The sequence below is a fragment of the Globicephala melas genome, chromosome 6 (assembly GCF_963455315.2).
Source record: "Globicephala melas chromosome 6, mGloMel1.2, whole genome shotgun sequence".
Classification (NCBI taxonomy): domain Eukaryota; kingdom Metazoa; phylum Chordata; class Mammalia; order Artiodactyla; family Delphinidae; genus Globicephala; species Globicephala melas.
Genome location: NC_083319.1, coordinates 6,634,815 through 6,660,222, shown reverse-complemented (window position 1 = coordinate 6,660,222; position 25,408 = coordinate 6,634,815). Strand labels below are relative to the sequence as shown.

The 25,408-nt window shown below is 41.1% G+C and overlaps 1 protein-coding gene across 19 annotated transcripts in view; it reads right to left on the bottom strand.

Annotated features, from left to right (window-relative positions):
• FNBP1 (formin binding protein 1) overlaps positions 1–25,408 on the bottom strand; it is a 146,239-nt gene that overhangs the window by 75,841 nt on the left and 44,990 nt on the right. For all 19 annotated transcript variants that reach the window (XM_060300306.1, XM_060300305.1, XM_060300303.1 and 16 more), the window contains 3 exons: positions 21,365–21,480; positions 1,204–1,260; positions 351–498 (listed from right to left, as the gene is read on the bottom strand). In XM_060300306.1, the coding sequence (XP_060156289.1) occupies positions 351–498; positions 1,204–1,260; positions 21,365–21,480 (321 nt within the window). The remainder of the gene's footprint in view (positions 1–350; positions 499–1,203; positions 1,261–21,364; positions 21,481–25,408) is intronic.

The following is a 25,408-nucleotide window of genomic DNA, read 5'->3' as shown; positions in this document are numbered from 1 at the left end:
TGCTTACTCTTGTATATCTGATAGCCGCAAATATATTTAAATTCCTCAAAGGGGTTAGTATTCTGGGATCCACAAATGAGTTTCAGAATGTCCGAGGGATGCTTGAAATCGGATGTAAAGACTAGGAATTTACTCATTAAATTACTATATAATTTACTCATTAAATTACTCCAGTGTTCGTAGAAACACTTTCTACGAACAGGGTCAGGAATGTTTATACGTGTCTCAAAGGTGGCAATTTAAGACCCACCATCTCATATGATTCCATTTATTGATAATTTTAAAACTTGTAGGGATATTCCCATCATCTTTGGTCCATCTCGTAGGAAGAAAAAACAAATTTTAGTTACCGATTTCCTCTCCTGCTTCAATTCCTGGACGTAGCGTGCTAGCTCCACGGTGATCTGGGAGGTCATATTCTCGGAGATGACTTCATGCTGTCCAGCATAATCGTTCATCTCGTTCAGGGTGGAAAGGAAGGCTTTACATGCTGTATACCTACAGAACAGAACGCACACCACTCCTTTCCAAACAAGGCACATCCTCTCTCATGTTGCTTCTCACCAGCGAAATAGTAATTAAAATCCGGTTAATTTGCATACAGCTCCCATAGGGTCTTGACAATTCATTACACATAAGAGGGTTCTCATCAAAATGGTGCAGAATAAATTACAACTGAATCATTTTTCATTGTGTAAAGCCAAATTGCCCTACATAAGGCAATATTTGGCTTTGTTAATAGCCCACATATAACCCAAAATACATATACGTACTATAGGTACTAATATCATGGATATTTAGATCTAAATTATAGATAATACTTTTGGACTTTTCATGTTAAGATGTCTTAATTGCTGTCCGAAACAGACATATTTCTTGGATGAATGAGACGCCTGTATTACAAAACCAAATCAAGATGTAGAGTGTATAATCCACACTTCCTGTATTTGCTTAGATTATATTCTAAGCTTTTCCTAATTACCTTAACTGAAACAATCTGGAATAGGTCTAGTGACTCAGTATAAGTTATTTGAGTAGGTTTTTATTGTCTTTCCCCCAATTTAAAAACTGGCACAGATATGAATGAGGAAGGCAACTTGTTTTTGTAGATATATTATATCTACAAAATATATGTAGATTTCCTTTATAATCATCACCAATGCCATATAGATATTACCACATAACAATCAATGATAAACACACCTGTATTCTTCTTCCTCCTTCGAGTTCTTTTTAGGTTGGTATTTCTTCGAAAGATTCCTAAAACAAAAAGGCAGACATGTCACCTTACACAGAAAGATAACTGAGAAATCAGGAATGAAAGAAGTCAGTGCTTTTGTTTACAAGTTAAAAATAGAAAAGCCACAAAATGTCCACAGCTGAAATCCATGTTTCCTTCCATCTTCCAGCGTGAAAGACTTGCACAGCTTTGACTCTTTTACCTAAAGGTAGAGCAAATAAGAACAGAAATGGTTGCCAACCGGTCGTTTACCTGGATGTTAAGACTTGACATTATTTAACCGGAGAGGGCAGACCATGTGTTTCTATGCAACCATTATTGCTCTAAATCCAAGGCAAGCATCTGGACTGAGTCCAGATGTTTAAATGAAAAATCAAAGTGTCAAGGGCAGCTTTTGAAGGCTGTGTGCCGCTCTCCCAAAACCTAATGAAAACTACTTGTGAATAAGTCTTCTTGAAGGAGGTAGAGACAATATTTGGGGGGATGTTTATGCTAAGACATTTAGCAAGGAGAACTTTTAACCTGCCTAGCAGGCTTGCACTGAACACACTCAGATTAGTCAAAATTGCTCTAATCTATCTTCCTAATCCCATCTCCAGGTCAAGAATCCAGATACTCCCCTCTACATTCTGCATGCTTCAAATTACACAAAAACTAAGAGGTAATCTTGAAAAAAGAAAACTCACTAACATTTGTTCCACTTATTGATTTCTTTTGGGTCCTGATTTTGGCTTCTGTAGTTAGAAGAAGAGCCATAAAGGGACTTCCCTGGTGGTCCAGTGGTTAAGAATCCATCTTGCAATGCAGGGGACACCAGTTCGAACCCTGGTCAGGGAACTAAGATCCCACATGTGGGAGGGCAACTAAGCCCATGCGCCACAACTAGACAGAAGCCTGTGCGATGCAACAAAAGATTCCATGTGCTGCAACTAAGACCTGATGCAGCCAATAAATAATAAATAAATAAATATTGAAAAAAAAAAGGAAGAAGAACAGCCATAGATAAAGAGGATGTGGTACATATATACAATGGAATACTACTCAGCCATTAAAAAGAATGAAATAATGCCATTTGCAGCAACATGGATGGACCTGGAGTAAGGATGGACCTTACTAAGTGAAGTAAGTCAGAAAGAGAAAGACAAATACCATATGATATCACTTATATGTAGAATCAAAAATATGGCACAAATAAACCTATCTACGAAACAGAAACAGACTCACAGACATAGAGAACAGACTTGTGGTTGCCAAGGGGGAGAGGGCTGGAGGAGGGATGGACTGAGAGTTTGGGGTTAGTAGATGCAAACTATTACATATAGAATGGATGGACAACAAGGTCCTACTATATAGCACAGGGAACTATATTCAATGTCCTGGGATAAACCATAATCGAAAAGAATATGAAAAAGAATGTGTGTGTGTGTGTGTGTGTGTGTGTCTGTATATATATATATATATATATAGAGAGAGAGAGAGAGAGAGAGAGAGAGAGCGCGCGAGAGCTGAGTCACTTTGCTGTACAGCAGAAATTAACATCAACTATACTTCAATTTAAAAAAAAAGAGGGCTTCCCTTGTGGCGCAGCGGTTGAGAGTCCGCCTGCCGATGCAGGGGACGCGGGTTCGTGCCCCGGTCCGGGAAGATCCCACATGCCACGGAGCGGCTGGGCCCGTGAGCCATGGCCGCTGAGCCTGCGCGTCCGGAGCCTGTGCTCCGCAGCGGGAGAGGCCACAACAGTGAGAGGCCCGCGTACCGGAAAAAAAAAAAAAAAGAAGCAGAACAACAGCCCTAGGAGTGGACTAGTGGTCCACAGTGGGACTCCATATGACAGCATCTCAGTATTCACTTCCCTGTTTATTCCATGTTGCTATTCCTCTTTCATAGTAGCTACTTTCATTATTTCACATTCTATTTCTTTCATTTCCCCTGAATCTACAGATATACCTAGAAAAGTGTGCAATAATAAGTTTACAATTTTGATCACGGTACGTTTTACAGACAAAGTGAAATGTTAGTTCATCTCTAACAGGTGTTACTAGGTGACATGAGAGGCAGAGGACTTTAGTAAAAAGGACGTTGCTCTGGGAACCCAGAGGCCACGTGACTAGATGGTGTAACCTCAGACAAAGCAATGGGCAAGCCTGTGCTTCCAGTTCCTCATCTGTAAGCCTGAGTCAGGTGTGTGAAATGACCTCTATTGTCCCTTAAAGTTTGGAAATTCCCAGGGAATATATGTCACCCAATAGAATAGTGATTGTTGCAATTACTTTAAAAAGAAGTTATGGGGTTTCCCTGGTGGCACAGTGGTTGAGAGTCTCCCTGCCGATGCAGGGGACGCGGGTTCGTGTCCCGGTCTGGGAAGATCCCACATGCCGTGGAGCGGCTGGGCCTGTGAGCCATGGCCGCTGAGCCTGCGCGTCCAGAGCCTGTGCTCCACAACGGGAGAGGCCACAACAGAGAGAGGCCCGTGTACCACAAAAGAAAAAAAAAAGAAGTCATGGGTATATAACAATTTAAAAATTATAATTAGACAAACTGATGAAAGAAAAATCTACTGACTTGGAGGTTGCTATCACGTGAGCTATGCTTAAACAAACTACATTGTGTTTTCTCTACTGATACTCTGGATACACAGTAAAGATTATCTAATAGATCTAGATTTGAAAGAATGTGAAAAAGCAGTATTTCCTTGAAGCAGGTGCCTTAGAGAAAAATTAATGCAAAAGAGAGAAATTTTTGTTTTTAATTTAATTTTTTTAACATCTTTATTGGAGTATAATTGCTTTACAATGGTGTGTTAGTTTCTGCTTTATAACAAAGTGAATCAGCTATACATAGCTGATTCACTTTGTTAAAAGAGATAAATCTTATATATTGAAAGCATGGTAGAATTCTTTGAGTTGCCTACCACATTTAGTCCTTAAAAAGGTAGATTTAATAAAAACAATAGCTCCGACTTACATGTACCAGGAATAAAAGGGGAGCCATGGAAAGCAGATGACTAATCAATAGGTTATTTTCCAAATATAATTAAAGCAGCATATATGGGACCTGCAGTATTGAAAAGCCTAGAGGTTGCATGTGAGATATTTTTAGTGCATGGTTTTAAATACTGACCATTTCTTCTGCTAACTATAAATTACAAATGGAAAATGTCACTTCTAAATTCACATCTTATATAAAAACTCATTCAAAACTGTTATTTTAGAGGTTGATTTAAATCCACATTTTCTTTTTAGCTTTCAGTCATTAGCAGATGTAAAAATAACTTAAACTTTATATCTAGTTGAAGGGACCATAGCTTGAAGAGATCCAGGTGAAACCAGTACTTTCTATAGTTCCGTTTTACCAGTCAAATCCTAACCAGGATTAAAGACCTGTTGTGGGTGATCTCCAGTAAAGACGGTCCAGTACTGAAGAATGATTATCACTTTGACGATGTTAGCATATATAGCATTCAAAATGCTTCTTAAAAGCATCAGTGGGGCTTCCCTGGTGGCGCAGTGGTTGAGAGTCCGCCTGCCGATGCAGGGGACACGGGTTCATGCCCCGGTCTGGGAGGATCACACATGCCACGGAGCGGCTGGGCCCGTGGGCCGTGGCCGCTGGGCCTGCGCATCCGGAGCCTGTGCTCCGCAACGGGAGAGGCCACGGCAGTGAGAGGCCCGTGTACCGCAAAAAAAAAAAAAAAAAAAAAAAAGCATCAATGAATAATTCACTCTATAGACACCAGCAGAAAACTAAAGGCTTAAGAGGTCTAGAAGGGATAAGGATATTTCTCTCAGGGACCACTACAAAAAAAAGAGCAACTTGCATTTCCATTCTCTGGAGGTGGGCTTTCTCGCCCTATTTGTATGAGGTTATTTTAAAAATAAGCAGGCAAATAAACACCAAAAGCACCTTTAAATTTACGGCGTCTTTCTGAGAAATTTAAATTGTTTTATACACTTGCTCTTCAGATAGGCTAATTAAAAGGTAAAAGGAAAATATACATCTTTTAATAAAGATACTGAATTTAAATTTGGTTGGTCCTAAGAACTGCGGTGAAGCTTCTAAAAAGGAAAAACTTGGGCCTCATTCCAGACCCTCTGAAATGGAAGGTCCAAGGCTGGACACAGGAATGTTTTGTGTTGTTGGGTTTTTTTTTAATCTGTCTTTTATATTTTAAAAGCTCACCACAGATTGCCAGATAAAGATGGCACAATAAAATCTGATCAGAGAACTGCGCTTTTCCAACGAGAGGCGAAATAAAAGCCAGGAAATTTTCAACAGCAGAAAATAAACCCATGAAGAAAGGCACGTCACCTCAGTCTACACACTCTGAGGAGTGGTGACCAGCGTGAGGGACAGAAAATTCTGGAACGGTGTAGAACAGATGCTTGACCCCACCCTCACAGTCACAGGGAGGGAAACAAGTCCACAGAACCCTGAAAACCGATTCAGACAGAAGTAAACTGAGGGGTGAGTAAGCACTCAGGGGACAGTGACAGAAAAGATCTGAGAGGAAGACATGCAGGCTGGCCACCCGGATGCCAGGACTTGGCAGGAGCTGGGGCTGGCCACCTGGGTCTCTACTTCCCAGGGCTGCAGGCTGAATGCCTGGGGAAGATTACCACAAAACCTAGGGATTCCCAAGGAATAGGGGTGAACGCCTTTGACCTAATGGAGTGAATGCTAAAACAGAACCTCTAACAAAGTTTCAGAACAGACAACAAAACTCAGAGCCTCAAAGACAAGATGTACAGAAACAAGTGCTTTTGAGACCATGCCCCATGGGGTTAATAAAAACTGGTGATGAACAGAAATTCTTGAGCTTGCCTTCCAGTTTATTAAAAACCCCTTCACGTGTAACCTGCCTTCACCGATCGAGCCGATGCTGTAACTGTTGCTACAAAAGGCTTAGCTGTCCTCCAAGCATCACACAGCCGACACAGTAAGATGTTTGCCTGGGTTGTTTTCCAGGAACTCAGAGCTAGCTGTGTCTAGCTCAAGCTCAAGCCAGCTAAGACTGGTCGGGACTCCCTAAAACAGGGCCTGCACAGGTGTCTGGTAAATGACATTTTGACACCAGAGGGCCAAAAACCCCACCGTCAGATCATGCTACGCGCCTCCATTTTTGAACATGCATCCCAGGAAGAAGCAAGTAACTCAGATACGCCTGCACAGAACACTAATTACCTCACCTTTTCCCTACCTGCAATCACCTTTCCCCACGCCTAAGACTACCCTGCTTCTTTATCCCGTAAATATCCCAAGCCTCTCACCTTCAGGGAGGTGGATCTGAGACTTGTTCTCCTATCTCCTCGCTTGGCTGCCTTGTGAATAAACCCTTTCCCTCCTGCAAACCTCGGCGTCTCAGTGTTTGGCTTGTTGCATGTTGGCAAACGAACCTGGTTTGGTAACACTTTCCTCCACGCTTACCCTATAAGGGAGCTCAGAGGGAAAGACCAATGGCACCGGAAGCACAGCAGTGATTATTCACATTCTATCAGATCAAAGAGGGGCACTGGTGTTGTTTGTGTTAGTAACAAAAACGTGCTTAGGCATCAACCTAAGACGTTTACATGCTTTATCTCATTAAGTCCCCTCAAGAGCCTTATAAGGTGAGAATTATCATCATTATTATTATTCACATATTACAGTTGAAAAAGACAAAGCACAGAGAGTAATTTGTCCCAAATCATATTACTATTAAGCGGAAGAACATCCCAGGCATTGGGACTCTTAGAGTCTGTTACTTGTAACCACTTCACTAAACTGCCTGTATTAAATATAAGCAAGGTGAAGGGATGTAGTATGTAATACAGAAGAAAAGGAAGGGACTTCCCCGGTGGCGCAGTGCTTAAGAATCCGCCTGTCAATGCAGGGGACACAGGTTCGATCCCTGGTCCGAGAAGATCCCACATGCCGCGGAGCAACAAAACCCGCGCGCCACAACTACTGAGCCCGCGCTCTGCAACAAGAGAAGCCACCGCAATGAGAAGCCCGCACACCGCAACGAAGAGCAGCCCCCACTCACTGCAACTAGAGAAAGCCTACGCACAGTAACGAAGACCCAATGTGGCCAAAAATTAAAAAAAATAAAAATAAGAAAGAAGAAGAAAAGGAAGGAAGAAAATGACAGAGAAAAACCCAATCTGGAAGAAAACATAAAAGGAAATGAAGCAAATCCTAACTCCTCCAGAATATTTGACACTATAAACAAATTTAATAAAACCACAAAGCCAATAAAGCAAGAATCCCCAGCCTACAGGACAAAACAGAATGGGATGAAACTGGGAGGCTGCAAAGCTAAGGAAATGAACTAGGAACTAAAACACACAACTCCAGAGCTAATAAATAAATTAGGCTGGATATCAAATTTAAGAGAGGAAAGTTTTAAGACAATCATAACGTGGAAAGTAACTCTCATAATCAGAAAAAGAAAAAAGATCTGAAGAACAAGATGCTGTAACATAAGGAAAATGGATCTCTGAAGCATATGACCCAATAAGTAGAATAGAAAAAAATTCAGATATAATTGAAGAAAGTTCCCCTGAAATAAATTATTGACTTTTTATATGAAAGGGAAATTGACAAAGAGTGATCAACCACAGGGCATTGCTTGGTAAGGTTATCAAACTGCTAAAGTGGAACAAAAAATTCTTCACATACAGAGTCAAAAAAGCAAGTCACCTACAAAGAATAAAAATTTGGCTGGCCCCAGACTTTTCAACCAGAAGACAACGCAGCAGCAAAGTTTGGAGAGAAAAGTATGACCAGAGAATAATCAAGTCAAATTGTTGTTAAGTGCAGTCGACCCTCCACATCTGTGGGATCTACATCCACAGAGTCAACCGTGATCAAAGATATTGGGGGAAAAATTCCAGAAAGTTCCAAAAAGCAACACGTGAATTACTTCATGATGGCAACTGTTTACACAGCATTTACATTGTATTAGGTATTATAAGTAATCAAGAGATGCTTTAAAGTATACAGAAGGATGTGTGTAGATTACACACAAATACTATGCCATGTTACATAAGGGACCTGAGCATCTTCAGATTTTGGTATCCGAGGCGGGCGGGGGCAGGGGGTGGTGTTCCTGGAGCCAATCCCCCACGGATTCTGAGGGGTGACTGGATAGTGGCATTCTCAAACAAGAAAGAACTGGAGGATTATGCCACAGGCTCCTATAGGGGGAAGATAACCCTATTTTTCTTGAGGCCAACAAACAAGTAGAGGGGCTGTGGTAGAAGGAATGGTGATGAGCATAAATCTATAATTAAGACAAATTAACTGTGAGACTCATGTTACAGACTAAATTATATAACTGAATCAGGAGAGGAAGTAAAACAGGTAGATACTATTTTCTTTATGTTTCCTAGCAGTGAGTCAGTTGAGCCTGTTTAAAATTACAACATGAGTTAAAGCAAAAACAAAAACAAACAAAAAACAGGAATGACACCCTACACATTTTCCATAATCTTTTTGCTAAATCTTATAAGAATTTGTTTAATATTTCAAGTTTGCTAAATCCTTCAGTTTCACTTTAATAAAATCTTTTTAATTGTTCAAGTAAATTTAAATTTAATACCTTGCATATACAATATGCAACATATTTTATAAAATGACTTTTACACAGTTACCTTTCATTTACAATGAGATCCAATTTAAAAAAAAAAAATTGACCAGGACAAGAATGGTTCATCAAGAAGAAAGTACAAACGGCTCAAATGTATAAAAACATACTCAACCTCATTCATGCTAAGAGACAAATTACCTTTCAGACGTAGCAATTTTTACTTATCAAATCGGCAAAGATAAAAAAGATGGGTAACAAGAAGCACTGAGGGTCAAGGCGAGTAGCACCGCCACGAACTCTGAAGTGGTGATAAGGGTCACAGCCTCCGAGAAGGGCAACTTGGCAAATTCTACCAGAACCAAAGTGCTACTTTTAGGAACTTATTCTCTAGATATGCTTGCCCAAGTGTATCATGCAAGGTTATCCAGTGCAACTTTGTTCAGAGTTGCAAACAACTGGAAACAACATATCCACCAATTCAATGCAACACTGTATAGTTGTAAATAGTAAAAATGAACTCTCGGAATAATTTCCAGGATGTAGAAAGGCAAGGGCACACTGAACTGCTGGGGAAGCAAGGAAGAAAACACACTTCCTTGCCTGTGTATCCATAATATCTCTCTGGAAGGATACGTAAGAGACAGATAACATTTATTGTCCCTGGGAACAGGGGTAAGAGAAGGGACACTCCACTGTAAACCTTTTTGTACCTTTAGAAGTTTTAATCATATGAATTCATTACCTGGTCATAACAAATAATTTAGTTTGTTTTGGCTGCGTTGGGTCTTTGTTGCTGAGGGCAGGCTTTCTGTAGTTGCAGTGAGCGGGGGCTACTGTTCCTTGCAGTGTGCGGGCTTCTCATTGCGGTGGCTTCTCTTGTTGCAGAGCACAGGCTCTAGGGTGCATGGTCTTCAGCAGTTGTGGTGAGTGGGCTCAGTAGTTGTGGTGCACGGGCTTAGCTGCTCTGAGGCATGTGGGATCTTCCCGGACCAGGGATCGAACTCATGTCCCCTGCATTGGCAGGCATATTTTTAGCCACTGTGCCACTAGGGAAGTCCTTTTTGTTTATTTTTAAAGAAACAGTTGCTAAGGGGCAATCAATAGTTGGTTCTCTTATATAGGTCATGTAAGATGTTTTAAGATTATATTAAGGGGACTTCCCTGGTGGCACAGTGGTTAAGAAGCCACCTGCCAATGTAGGGGACATGGGTTCAAGCCCTGGTCCGGGAAGATCCCACATGCCATGGAGCAATTAAGCCCGTGCGCCACAACTACTGAGCTTGCGCTCTAGAGCCCGTGAGCCACAACTACTGAAGCCCGCGAACCTAGAGCCCATGCTCCACAACAAGAGAAGCCACCGCAATGAGAAGCCCATGCACCGCAATGAAGAGTAGCCCCCACTCACCACAACTAGAGAAAGCCCGCACGCAGCAACGAAGACCCAATGCAGCCATAAATAGAAAATAAAAATTTTAAAAAAGATTATATTAAGAACTTGGGACTTTCCTGGTGGTCCAGTGGTAAAGAATCTGCCTTCCAATGCAGGGAACGTGGGTTCAATCCCTGGTCAGGGAACTAAGATCCCACAGGCCACGGGGCAACTAAGCTCCGGTGCCACAACTACTGAGCTCATGTACCTCAACTAGAGCCCGTGAGCCCAAACTACAGAGCCCACGTGCTCTAGAACCTGCGCACCACAACTACAGATTACACGCGCCCTGGAGCCTGAGCGCCACAACTAGAGAAGAGAAAACCCACACGTCACAACTAGAGAGAAGCCCACACACCACAATGAAAGATCCCGCGTGCCTCAACGACGATCCTGCGTGCTGCAACTAAGACCCAATGCAGCCAAAAATAAATAAAATAAATAAATGTTTTTATAAAAAAAAAAGATTATATTAAGAATTTGACCCTATGCTGCCTTGAACGGATAATAACTATAGCAGGGGTCAGCAAACTTATATATAAGCACGTATATATGTATATGCTTATACATAAAAGCAAATTTATAGACAGTAAATATATTAGACCTGCAGCCCCAGGGTCACGGGGCTGCAAAAGCAGCCACGGACAATACACAGATGAATGGACGCACCTGTATTCCAGTAAAGCTTTGTGTACAAAACCAGGCAGTGATGGGTTTGGCCATGGCTATGGCCAGTAGTTTGTTAACCACTGACCTACAGAAATCAAAGCCCTAATTATCATCTTCCATGTCTAAAATAAGTTAGAGTCTTTTTTCCTCTAATGCAGAAAAGAAATTATTTAACGACAGACAACTCCCCAAAGAGACCATGATGGTTTTTCAACATCATATTGATGTTTTAAGCAAGTCTTTGTTGAATATGCTCCAGTCACACTGGTCTTTCCATTCCTTGAACATGTCCCCACCTCAGGACCTTTGCACTCGCTGATTCCTTGGCCTGGAAGAACTGCTCTCAGATCTTTGCATGCCTGCTTTCTCCTTGTCTGTCAGTTCTCAAGCAATGGATTTCCCTGGCCAGTCAGGCTAAGTAAGCCTTGCCCCCCCCCATCATCTTCTAATGCATCACTGGTTTTACTTATTCGCTATCTTTATTAAACTTTATTTATTACTTAAACGCTATCTTTAAATGATTTACTGCCTTGCTTATTTGCATGCAGTCTTTTTTCCATAGTGAGAAGGTGAGTCCCTCAGGCTCAGGCACTTCCTGTGTCTCATTCACTAGAGTCTCCCCCGCCCCCAACTCTGTTGACACATTATTAGTTGTTCTGTTTGTTTTTAAACCTTCATCAGCTCCCATAGGCCTGTGCAGGCACATAATTCTCCTTGAAGCAGTGCTGACCAAATATTGTAGACCTGTTCCCTGTTGATTCACTCTTTCTACAGCTATTTACTAAGCACCTATTTTATGCACTGTTCCACACTACAGGGATTCATTAGTGAACACAACGCAAAGAGCCCTCTGCCCTTGGGAGGCTTATATTCTAGCAGGGAGGGAGCAGAAGACAATGAACAACACAATATGTAAGAAAATTACATAATGTTAGAAAGTTATCAGCGCTTTGGAAAAACCAAAAAGTCCAGCAGGGAGGCAGGGAGGCCCTTACTGAGGAGGTGACATCTGAGCAAAGACTTGAAGGAGGTGAGGGAGTTGGCCACGTGGACCCTGGAGGATGGACCTCTAGGTGACAACATCTATATGAAAGGCCAATGCAGCATCCCTGGGGTGACAGCATGTCTGGCATGTACAAGATACAGCACGGAGGCCAATTCTGTTAGAGCAGAGATACGAAGGGAGAGAGAGAAAGAGGTAATGTCTGAGAGGTAGAGAGACCCGTTCACGAAGGGCTTTATAGGACATCCACTGTAAGGATATTCAATTTACTTCGAGGGAAATGGGGAGACGTTGGTGTTTTGAATGAGGAGTGCTGTGATCTGCCTGTCTTGTGGAAAAGACGGACAGTAGGAAATAAGGGAGGAATAAGAAACCAGTTAGAAGATTCATAGTAAGCCAGGTAAGAGGTGATGGGGGCTTGGACCACAGTGCCAGCAGTGGAGGTGCTGAGAAGGGCAGGGATCCTGGATCAATCCGGAAAGCAGAGATACCAGGACTTCCCGATGGGGGCAGGGGAGTGTGGGAGAAAGACAAAAGCCAAAGATGACTCTGGAGTTTTTGACCCAAGCAAGGAAGGATGCAGCTGCCCTCGAGCCGAGCCGGGGAGCTGCGGGGAGCCGGGCTGCAGAGATGCAGATTTTGTTGGGATTTTTGTGTTTGTTTTTTGGCTGCGTGGGGTCTTCGTTGCTGCATGCAGGCTTTCTCTAGCTGCGGCGAGTGGGGGCTACTCTTCATTGCCGTGCACGGGCTTCTTATTGCGGTGGCTTCTCTTGTTGTGGAGCACGGGCTCTAGGCACGCAGGCTTCAGTAATTGTAGCATGCAGGCTCAGTAGTCGTGGAGCACAGGCTCAACTGCTCCACGGCATGTGGGATCTTCCTGGACCAGGGCTTGAACCCATGTCCCCTGCATTGGCAGGTGGACTCACAACCACTGCGCCACCAGGAAAGCCCCGGAAATGCAGACTTTGAGTGGATATTCTGTTTCAGACATCCAAATGGAGATTCTGAGTAACCTGTTTCTGGAGTTCAGGACAGAGATCAAGCTTGGAGACATCTGTTGCCGTAGAGATCGTACTTAAAGCCATCACCAGGAGAGTATAAATAGAGAAGGGAAGATGACGGAGGACTGGGCGCCAGGGCACATCGGGGTGAAGTGGCAGAAGGAAAGGAGGAACTGCGAAGGGGGTTGAGCAGGGCTTCTGAAGAGCTTCTGGTGAGATAGGAATGAAGCCAAGAGACTGGGGTTTCAGAGGCCAAGCAAGAAAAGTGTTTCGAGGAGGGAGCACCCACCCCTTCAAAGACGCTGAGGGGTCAAGGGTGGTGAGGACTGAGGACAGGCGACTGGGTGGGACAGGATGAAGGTCACTGGTGCCCCGAGGAGCTGTTCTGGTGCACAGGTGCAGGTGAGCTAAATAGGGAGAGGAGGGGAACTGGAGAGACATTGTTGGGAAGGTTTGCTGCAAAGGAAGGCAAAGAAATGGTGGCAGCTGGTGGGGGAAGTGAGCTCAAGAGAAGTTTTGTTTTCTTGTTTGTTTTTTAATGATGGGAGACAGTGGTACATTTTTGTGACCATGGGAATAATCCAGTAGAAAGTAAAGCCTTGATAACATAGGAGACAGAGGAAAACTAGTGGGGACAGAGCTCCAGAGTCGGAGAGATGGGGGAAGATCTAGTGTGCAAGAGGAGGGCTTGGATTCAGCCAGAAGCATCAGAGGGAGGGGGCATCCAGGTGTGGGAACAGATGCCGACAGATGGGTTACAGGGCCTGAGAGCCTGAGGGTGTTTTCCTCTATCTGCTTCAATTTTCTCAGTGAAGTAGGAAGCAAGTGGTGAGGATGGGAAGGGAGGTGTTGGGGTTTGTGGAAAGAGAAGCTATGAAAGACGCAGGCAGGTGGGAAAGCAAACCAACAAAGGGCAGGTAGTATGATTACTCATCAGCCTCAAGGGCCCGGCCCAGATCTCAGTCCAAAGGATTAGAAAACACCTCCAAAGGATTAGCAATTGTCTTGAATTGTCTTGAATTACTCATAATCTTTTTTTATCAACTTCTCCCAATAAGCACAAATTTAGATACTTTGCAGGGATGTGATGAAACAAATGTTAACATTTAAATCTCAGGAAAAGGACTTCCTAAGACATTACCATCATAGCAGTAATACCGCTACTCTATTTCAAGTCATGAAACATGATCCAGAACAGGGTAAAACGGTCGATGGAGAGCTATTAAATGTTATCCCAAACCTATTTTTGGGATTTGGAGTCTTTTCCAATAGCCTCCAATTTTGTTACCTAAATCAGCACTTCCCTCACAGAGGGGGATGAGAAAGGGCAGGGAGCCAGGTGCTTCCCAGAGGGAAAAAGAAAGCACCTTCCCTTCATGACATAGAACTGATGGAGAAATTTGCTGAGAACTGACTTAATGACATCCCATGACAAACCTCCAAAGCAAAACAAGACAGTGGATAAGGCACCAGGAAAGGAGAGAAGAGGCTAAGAGAAAAAGAATACAACAAATGTAGGGAAATCCATTAGATGAGACCTTACTTCACCTAAAGCTGTTAGGTAACCCATTTCCACATGAGAGACAACATTTTCTGACAGCGCAACGTCTAAATAATCAACACAAAGCAGCTCATTCTCCATTCACACTTTCAGTTTTAAAAGCCTTAAAGCGCTAATGAGGCTGATACACATACAGGGCGCCAGAAATTCATCTGGAATAAAATGTATTTATAAAAATAAATTTACTTATTCAATTCTTATTAAGGAAATTTAAGAATAATTTATTTATTATTAAATTATTCTTAAATAAATTTATTTATTATTAAATACATTAAATAAATTATTTATAAAAATTATTTCGTTGAGCAATCTGTTTTACATTTTATTTACTCAATGGAAACAAAACTTATCATCCATAGAAGTATACCACAGGTGCTACCACTTAGGTGCCTGTTTACAAACAACAACAACAGCCCTCTGAGAAGCCACGTTCTTTCAAAGATACATGACATACACCTTATCCAGATGCTCTTTGGATTAAAATGAAATATTTCTAAACCAAAAGTCATCTAGACCTTTCACAATCTGTGCAAACCAGCCAAACAAGAAATCATTAAAGGGACTTCCCTGGTGGTACAGTGGTTAAGAATCCACCTGCCAATGCAGGGGACACAGGTTCGAGCCCTGGTCCGGGAAGATCCCACATGCCGCAGAGCAACTGCGCTCTAGAGCCCGTGTGCCTATAGCCTGTGTTCCTCAACAAGAGAAGACACTACAATGAGAAGCCCACGCACTGCAACGAAGACCCAATGCAGCCAAAAATGAATAAATACACAAATAAATAAATTAATTAAAAAAAAAGAAATCATTAAAGATTTTGCCACTTCAAGTTCAAGCTTACCAGCTACTTTTAAACATTTTACATAAAAACACAACTTTCTTGGATAATTTCATCATTGTTAAATTGTTATAAGAAGGGCCTCCACAGGACCTCTCACGTGCTGCTGGAGGGATCGTGAATCAGACAAACTGTCTGGAAAATTGTTTGACTCCATCTACTAAAGCTAAACATACACAAAGCCTATGACCCAGGAATTCCACTCCTGGGTATATACTTTATATCCCCAAATTGGAAACAAGCAATAGCCTAGTGACAGTAGACTGGACAAACGGTGATACATCCATATACCAAAATACTAAACACCAATCAAAAGAAAAGCACCACCACATGCAACAACACAAATGAATCTCATAGACATAATGAGGAACAAAGGAAGCCAAATACAAACAGTGCATAATAAATGATTACATTTGCATAAGGTTCAAAAATAAGCATGACTAATCCAAGCTGTCAGAGATCAGGAAAGTGGTCAACCATGCGGGTGAGGGGGATGAACCAGAAAGGGCTGGGGCGATGGGGGGCCTCTGAGGCTGGGAATTTCCTGTTTCTTGACCTGGGTGCTGGTCACATAGTGGTATTCACTCTGAAAATTTCCGGGGCTTTACATTTATGACCTGTGCACTTTTCTGTATATATATATTATATTTCAAAACAGTTTTCTGGGGAAAAAAAAAAATGGTGCTCCAAAATTCAGCAGAATCCTTTTAAGAAACAGAGCCTAGAGGGCAGACAGCAGAAGCAAGAAGAACTACATCCTGCAGCCTGTGGAACAAAAACCACATTCACAGAAAGACAGACAAGATGAAAAGGCAGAGGGCTATGTACCAGATGAAGGAACAAGATAAAACCTCAGAAAAACAACTGAATGAAGTGGAGATAGGCAACCCTCCAGAAAAAGAATTCAGAATAGTGATAGTGAAGATGATCCAGGACCTCGGAAAAAGAATGGAGGTAAAGATCGAGAAGATGCAAGAAATGTATAACAACAACAACAAAAAGAAATGTATAACAAAGACCTAGAAGAATTAAAGAACAAACAGAGATGAACAATACAATAACTGAAATGAAAACTACACTAGAAGGAATCAATAGCAGAATAACTGAGGCAGAAGAACGGAGAAGTGACCTGGAAGACAGAATGGTGGAATTCACTGCTGCAGAACAGAATAAAGAAAAAAGAATGAAAAGAAATGAAGACAGCCTAAGAGATCTCTGGGACAACATTAAACGCAACAACATTCGCATTACAGGGGTCCCAGAAGAAGAAAGAGAGAAAGGACCAGAGAAAATATTTGAAGAGATTATAGTCGAAAACTTCCCTAACATGGGAAAGGAAATAGCCACCCAAGTCCAGGAAACACAGCGAGTCCCATACAGGATAAACCCAAGGAGAAACACGCCGAGACACATAGTAATCAAATTGGAAAAAATTAAAGACAAAGAAAAATTATTGAAAGCAGCAAGGGAAAAACGACAAATAACATACAAGGGAACTCTCATAAGGTTAACAGCTGATTTCTCAGCAGAAACTCTACAAGCCAGAAGGGAGTGGCATTATATACTTCAAGTGATGAAAGGGAAGAACCTACAACCAAGATTACTCTACCCAGCAAGGATCTCATTCAGATTCAATGGAGAAATCAAAAGCTTTACAGACAAGCAAAAGCTAAGAGAATTCAGCACCACCAAACCAGCTCTACAACAAATGCTAAAGGAACTTCTCTAAGTGGGAAACACAGGAGAAGAAAAGGACCTATAAAAACAAACCAAAAACAATTAAGAAAATGGTCATAGGAACATACATATCGATAATTACCTTAAATGTGAATGGATTAAATGCTCCAGCCAAAAGACACTGGCTTGCTGAATGGATACAAAAACAAGACCCATATATATGCTGCCTAGAACAGACCCACTTCAGACCTAGGGACACATACAGACTGAAAGTGAGGGGATGGAAAAAGGTATTCCATGCAAATGGAAATCAAAAGAAAGCTGGAGTAGCAATACTCGTATCAGATAAAATAGACTTTAAAATAAAGAATATTACAAGAGACAAGGAAGGACACTACATAATGATCAAGGGATCAATCCAAGAAGAAGATATAACAATTATAAATATATATGCACCCAACATAGGAGCACCTCAATACATAAGGCAACTGCTAACAGCTATAAAAGAGGAAATTGACAGAAACACAATAATAGTGGGGGACTTTAACACCTCACTTACACCAACGGACAGATTATCCAAAATGAAAATAAATAGGGAAACAGAAGCTTTAAATGACACAACAGACCAGATAGATTTAATTGATATTTATAGGACATTCCATCCAAAAACAGCAGATTACACTTTCTTCTCAAGTGCACATGGAACATTCTCCAGGATAGATCACATCTTGGGTCACAAATCAAGCCTCGGTAAATTTAAGAAAACTGAAATCATATCAAGCATCTTTTCTGACCACAATGCTATGAGATTAGAAATGAATTGCAGGGAAAAAACCATAAAAAACACAAACACATGGAGGCTAAACAATACGTTACTAAATAACCAAGAGATCATTGAAGAAATCAAAGAGGATATCAAAAAATACCTAGAGACAAATGACAATGAAAACATGATGATCCAAAACCTGTGGGATGCAGCAAAAGCAGTTCTAAGAGGGAAGTTTATAGCTATACAAGCCTACCTCAAGAAACAAGAAAAATCGCAAATAAACAATCTAACCTTACACCTAAAGGAACTAGAGAAAAAAGAACAAACAAAACCCAAAATTAGCCGAAGGAAAGAAATCATAAAGATCAGAGCAGAAATAAATGAAATAGAAACAAAGAAAACAACAGCAAAGATCAATAAAACTAAAAACTGGTTCTTTGAGAAGATAAACAAAATTGATAAACCATTAGCCAGACTCATCAAGAAAAAGAGGGAGAGGACTCAAATCAATACAATTAGAAATGAAAAAGGAGAAGTTACAACAGACACCGCAGAAATACAAAGGATTATAAGAGACTACTACAAGCAACTCTATGCCAACAAAACGGACAACCTGGAAGAAATGGACAAATTCTTAGAAATGCACAACCTTCCGAGACTGAACCAGGAAGAAATAGAAAATATAAACAGACCAATCACAAGCACTGAAATTGAGACTGTCATTAAAAATCTTCCAACAAACAAAAGTCCAGGACCAGATGGCTTCACAGTGAATTCTATCAAACATTTAGAGAAGAGCTAACACCTATCCTTCTCAAGCTCTTCCAAAAAATTGCAGAGGAAGAACACTCCCAAACTCATTCTATGAGGTCACCATCACCCTGATACCAAAACCAGACAAAGATACTACAAAACAAGAAAATTACAGACCAATATCACTTATGAATATAGATGCAAAAATCCTCAACAAAATACTAGCAAACAGAATCCAACAACACATTAAAAGGATCATACACCATGATCAAGTGGGACTTATCCCAGGGATGCAAGGATTCTTCAATATAGGCAAATCAATCAATGTGATAAACCATATTAACAAATTGAAGGTGAAAAACCATATAATCATCTCAATAGATGAAGAAAAAGCTTCTGACAAAATTCAACACCCATTTATGATAAAAACTCTCAAGAAAGTGGGCATAGAGGGAACCTACCTCAACATAATAAAGGCCATATACGACGAACCCACAGCAAACATCATTCTCAATGGTGAAAAACTGAAAGCATTTCCTCTAAGATCAGGAACGAGACAAGGATGTCCACTCTTACCACTCTTACTCAACATAGCTTTGGAAGTCCTAGCCACGGCAATCAGAGAAGAAAAAGAAATAAAAGGAATACAAATTGGAAAATAAGAAGTAAAACTGTCACTGTTTGCAGATGACATGATACTATACATAGAGAATCCTAAAGATGCCACCAGAAAACTACTAGAGCTAATCAATGAATTTGGTAAAGTTGCAGGATACAAAATTAATGCACAGAAATCTCTTGCATTCCTATCCACTAATGATGAAAAATCTGCAAGAGAAATTAAGGAAACACTCCCGTTTACCACTGCAACAAAAAGAATAAAATACCTAGGAATAAACCTACCTAGGGAGACAAAAGACCTGTATGCAGAAAACTATAAGACACTGATGAAAGAAATTAAAGATAATACTAACAGATGGAGAGATATACCATGTTCTTGGCTTGGAAGAATCAATATTGTGAAAATGACTATACTACCCAAAGCAATCTACAGATTCAATTCAATCCCTATCAAATTACCAATGGCATTTTTTATGGAACTAGAACAAAAAATCTTAAAATTTGTATGGAGACACAAAAGATTCCGAATAGCCAAAGCAGTCTTGAGGGAAAAAAACAGAGCTGGAGGAATCAGACTCCCTGACTTCAGACTATACTACAAAGCTACAGTAATCAAGACAATATGGTACTGGCACAAAAACAGAAACATAGATCAATGGAACAAGATAGAAAGCCCAGAGATAAACCCACGCACCTGTGGTCAACTAATCTATGACAAAGGAGGCACGGATATACAATGGAGACAAGACAGTCTCTTCAATAAGTGGTGCTGGGAAAACTGGACAGCTACATGTAAAAGAATGAAATTAGAACACTCCCTAACACCATACACAAAGATAAACTCAAAATGGATTTGAGACCTAAATGTAAGACCAGACACTATAAAACTCTTACAGGAAAACATAGGAGGAACATTCTTTGGCATAAATCACGGCAAGATCTTTTTTGATCCACCTCTTAGAATAATGGAAATAAAAACAAAAATAAACAAATGAGACCTAATGAAACTTAAAAGCTTTTGCACAGCAAAGGAAACCATAAACAAGATGGAAAGACAACCCTCAGAATGGGAGAAAATATTTGCAAATGAATCAACAGACAAAGGATTAATCTCCAAAATATATAAACAGCTCATGCAGCTCAATATTAAAGAAACAAACAACCCAATCCAAAAATGGGCAGAAGACCTAAACAGACATTTCTCCAAAGAAGACATAGAGATGGCCAAGAAGCACATGAAAAGCTGCTCAACATCACTAATTACTAGAGAAATGCAAATCAAAACTACAATGAGGTATCACCTCACACCAGTTAGAATGGGCATCATCAGAAAATCTACAAACAACAAATGCTGGAGAGGGTGTGGAGAAAAGGGAACCCTCTTGCACTGTTGGTGGGAATGTAAATTGATACAGCCACTATGGAGAATAGTATGGAGGTTCCTTAAAAAACTAAAAATAGAATTACCATATGATCCAGCAATCCCACTACTGGGCATATGCCCTGAGAAAACCATAATTCAAAAAGACACATGCACCCCAATGTTCATTGCAGCACTATTTACAATAGCCAGGTCATGGAAGCAACCTAAATGCCCATCAACAGACGAATGGATAAAGAAGTTGTGGTACATATATACAATGGACTGTTACTCAGCCATAAAAAGGAATGAAATTGAGTCATTTGTTGAGACGTGGATGGATCTAGAGACTGTCATACAGAGTGAAGTAAGTCAGAAAGAGAAAAACAAATATCGTATATTAACGCATGTATGTGGAACCTAGAAAAGTGGTACAGATGAACCGGTCTGCAGGGTAGAATTTGAGACCCAGATGTAGAGAACAAATGTATGGACACTAAGCGGGGAAAGCCACGGGGGGGTGGGGATGGTGGTGTGCTGAATTGGGCGACTGGGATTGACATGTATACACTGATGTGTATAAAATTGATGACCAATAAGAACCTACTGTATAAAAAAATAAATTAAATTAAATTTAAAAATTAAAAAAAAAAGAAACAGAGCCTAAAAGCAATAACTTGGTTTTTATGTTTACTGTCCTCTAAAAAATAATTTTCAATATTAAAAAAAACAACTGCTTCTACTGAAATATAAGCTTACATGAAAAGGGAAAATAAATATTTAAAGGATTATACATTTATAGTATAAAATGAGGATATAAATTATCTTTACATCCATTCTGCAGTTAACAAACAACCTTTCTCAATATCAACTTACCTGAGTTGCTTTGCATAGCTGAGTTCAATCTCTGTCCTTTCCTTTACAAATTTGATGTATTTCTCAAGAATATCAATTCCCCACTGTGTGTGTTTTTCTAAGTTGTCAAATTGATCCTGTTAATAAAAAACAAAGGGAGAGCTTGTAATCTTTCTCTGTGATTAACGTAACTTCAGTGAACAATTCTCAACAATAAATCAGTACGTAGAAAGCAGTTCTAACATTTTCCATGATTGTACTTGGGTGCTTTTTCGCTGAGCAAATTTTAAATCAACATTACCAAATTTGGTTTGAAAACTGCCTGAGATATTGAACTCTGACCCCTCTGTTCACGTCCCCTATTCCTGTTAGAAACATGGTGTTTGGATGTATTTAATGTCCTAGAGCAAAGCAAAGTGTCTTCTGCAGATACCAAAAACTGAGAGATGAAACACACTCCCGTGTCAACTCAGTCACACTATTAGCACCTTAACTGTTATCTCTGAGTTAGCATTCAGGATAAGCTCACTGAAATTTGAGGCAAGGAAATGGCAGGGAGAAGAGTTACAAAATACTTGCTTTCTTCAAACAAATGACTCATGCGGATTTCATTCCAACATTCAACCATGCATCAAGCCTACACTATTTGCCAGGAATGGTGATTGGGGCTGGGGAACAAGAAAGAAGAGAATTATAGCCACGATGTACAGGCTGCCTCAAGATTCCTAGTCTGGAAGGGAGCGGGTAGGTATTCCAGCCACCCCTAATGCAAAGGCAGGGAGAGGCCCAGGAATCAGGGGGACCAGTCCTGCTGGAGCTCAAGGTGGGGGTAGGGCACAAGGGAATGAGTGGTGGTGGGTGACGGGACTAGAGGGTCCGGGCCTGATCACCCAGGGCCTTGAATGCCGAGTTAAGGTGTCTAGACTCTCTGGTGGGCACAAGTGAGCCACTGAAGGGTTCGCAAAGGGAGTGGCACACCTAAGACACGTTTAGCATCACCAGGAGCTGGATGTCAGGGGACTGTTCAATATCCTAAGCAGAGAAACTGGGAGCAGAGGGGAGGATTTTATAGACCATGAACAAAGAATCAGCAGTCTTAGTGACTGGATGGGGAGGCTGGAAGGGATATGCAGGATAGGGGAGGATTCTAAGGCGACTCCTTGGTTCTGTTTCCTGTGAGTACACAGGCGGAGGGGCAGCAGTTTGGGGTGAAGTGACATGTGGAGTCAGGGACTGACATGTCCAGAAGAGAGTTGGAAACACAGATGTATTCAGGGCTCAAGGACGGAGGCCAGGGAGCTGGTAGATCTGAAACAATAGCCAAGGATCAGAACCCCAGAGTCGGCTGCAGCTCTGCACTGAATTCATAAAGAGGGCCAAACCCAGGGAGGAGAGCCCAGAAAGACCTACGAAGGTGGGGTGTTAGCACAACATTGGGGAAGAGAGAAGTTGCAAAGGTGAAAGTCTGCTCATGAGAGGTAACAGTAACAGAGGATGAGGTTCTAGCCCCAGCTCTGGGACTTCGCAGAGAAAGGCCATGGAACATCTCAAGGTTTTAGTCATCCACCTACAAGATGAAGATAGAATCCCTGCCTAATTTGAGAAATCGGTCGTGAGGATCATGTAAGACGGAAAAATGCCAAGCCAAGTACAAAAACACAAAGCCACCATGTAACCCTATCCCAGGCGTGTGCAATCTTACAATATACATTTTGCATCGTCCTTCAGCTTATTTTTTAGATCCAGCATCTTCAATTTTAAATCTATCATTGTGCTTTGATTCTATTTTCCATTCAAAGCAGTGCAAACTGTAACATGAGAAAATGTTCCATATACTTGACTTAGAGCAGGAGGGTAGCAGAGTCAAGACACTTTTTTTCTCAAACTTGAGAAACCCTGGGAATTCCCTGGCGGTCCACTGCTTAGGATTCTGCGCTTCCACTGCAGGGGGCATGGGTTCCATCCCTGGTCGGGGAACTAAGATCCTGCAAGCTACACAAGAGAAACCCTCTTCTGAAGAAAAATAATTTCCTCAACCTTACTCCCGCCCAGGCCCACAGAACAGTTTGAGAAACCTCAACTTAAGAAATTCAGGGGCTTCCCTGGTGGCGCAGTGGTTGAGAGTCTGCCTGCCGATGCAGGCGACACGGGTTCGTGCCCCCGTCCCGGAAGATCCCACATGCCGCAGAGCGGCTGGGCCCCTGAGCCATGGCCGCTGAGCCTGCGCGTCCGGAGCCTGTTGCTCCGCAACGGGAGAGGCCACAACAGTGAGAGGCCCGCGTACCGCAAAAAAAAAAAAAAAAAAGAAAAAGAAAAGAAATTCAGGCTTTCTTTTACAAGAATATTTTCTAATTGAAAGTAATCACTGTACAATGTTTACCTTTATACCTAATAATTTCTAATATTATCATAAAAAATCAGAGACCATTTAAGATTTTCATTGATTCTTGGTCCTCAATAACATATTCCACAAACTCTGAGATTTCATTTCAAGAAACACTGCTCAAAAAAAAAAAAAAAAAGAAACACTGCTCAAGAATGTTATTTATTTATGTTACCTATAAGGTCAAGGGTTGTCAGGCAAATTTATAGTGTAAACAAGACTAGATCTCTTTAAACTACTTGAGAGAGCAAATATACAAACAGTTCAAGTATGATTACAATCATTCCTAGTTAATTAGAGCAAGTCTTCTTTAAAGCTCTCTGCTAATCAGTAACCCTTTGTTAATATAGTTTCATATTGACCTTATTTATTGAAAATTCCTTTTCACACACTTCCCTCCATTTGAGAACCCTCTCTCTGTATAATTTCCTATCTCCAGAGCCTTACTATTTTTAGCAGTTGCAGATGTTTATAGATGTTATAAACATCTATAGATGTTTATAGGTGTTTCCTTGAAGGCTTACTAAGATAGTCTGCTCTTAGATTTCACCCTTGTCCTGCTAACAACCTAAGTTCGTATTTTTCCTTATTATATTACTTTGCAATTCTTTTTAGCCCTAATATGTATAATATAAAGCAACAGCTTTTGAGATCAAAACACTTTTTTAAAAAAATCTACATTTGAATTGAGTCCACCTTAAAAATTACAGGCCTCAAACCAACAATATGTTTCCAATAAAGTTATCTGTATTCAAGAACATTCTGGAAGCTATAATAAAGCACTTACTAAAATAACAGGGTCCAAGTGAGATAGAAGATATTAATAATAAAAAACCTGACTCAGTAACACATAAACTAGTACTTGCTTGTGAATACAGCATAGTTCTTTTTTATGCTACATTAAAACATCTCCAATGACGCCAGACTCTACTGCTGCTGTCACATGGATGGCCACAACATGGACTTTCTTGACAGCAGCTACGAGAAAATTCAAAACAGATGAAAAACTAATCATCAACCCACTTACATTCTTGACTAAAATGTGGAAAACTTAATGGAAAAAAACCTCCAAATCTTAAAAAGACTCTTTTGTAAGCAAATATTTTAAGTGGTGTTTTTAAAAATAGCCTTTGCTACTTTGGGGGTGGTACCATTATCAAAAATGAGTCTTATCCATTATCTGTGAATTATACCTCAATTAAAGACAGGGAGGGAGGGAGGAATGGAGAGGGAGAGAAAGAGAGAGAGAAATGCATCCCTTCCTGTTTAATGTCACATGATGACACTTTTGAAGACTCCTTTGTCCTCTTAAAAATCGTTGAGGAGGGCTTCCCTGGTGGCGCAGTGGTTAAGAATTCACCTGCCAATGCAGGGGACACGGGTTCGAGCCCTGGTCCGGGAAGATCCCACATGCCGCGGAGCAACTAAGCCCGTGTGCCACAACTACTGAGCCTGTGCTCTAGAGCCCACGCGCTACAACTCCTGAGCCCACAAGCCACAACTACTGAAGCCCGCGTGCCTAGAGCCCGTGCTCCGCAACAAGAAAAGCCACCACAATGAGAAGCCCGCGCAACACAACAAAGAGTAGACCTCACTCGCCGCAACTAGAGACCGCGCACAGCAACGAAGACTCAACGCAGCCATAAATAAATAAATAAATAAATAAATTTTTTTAAAAATCG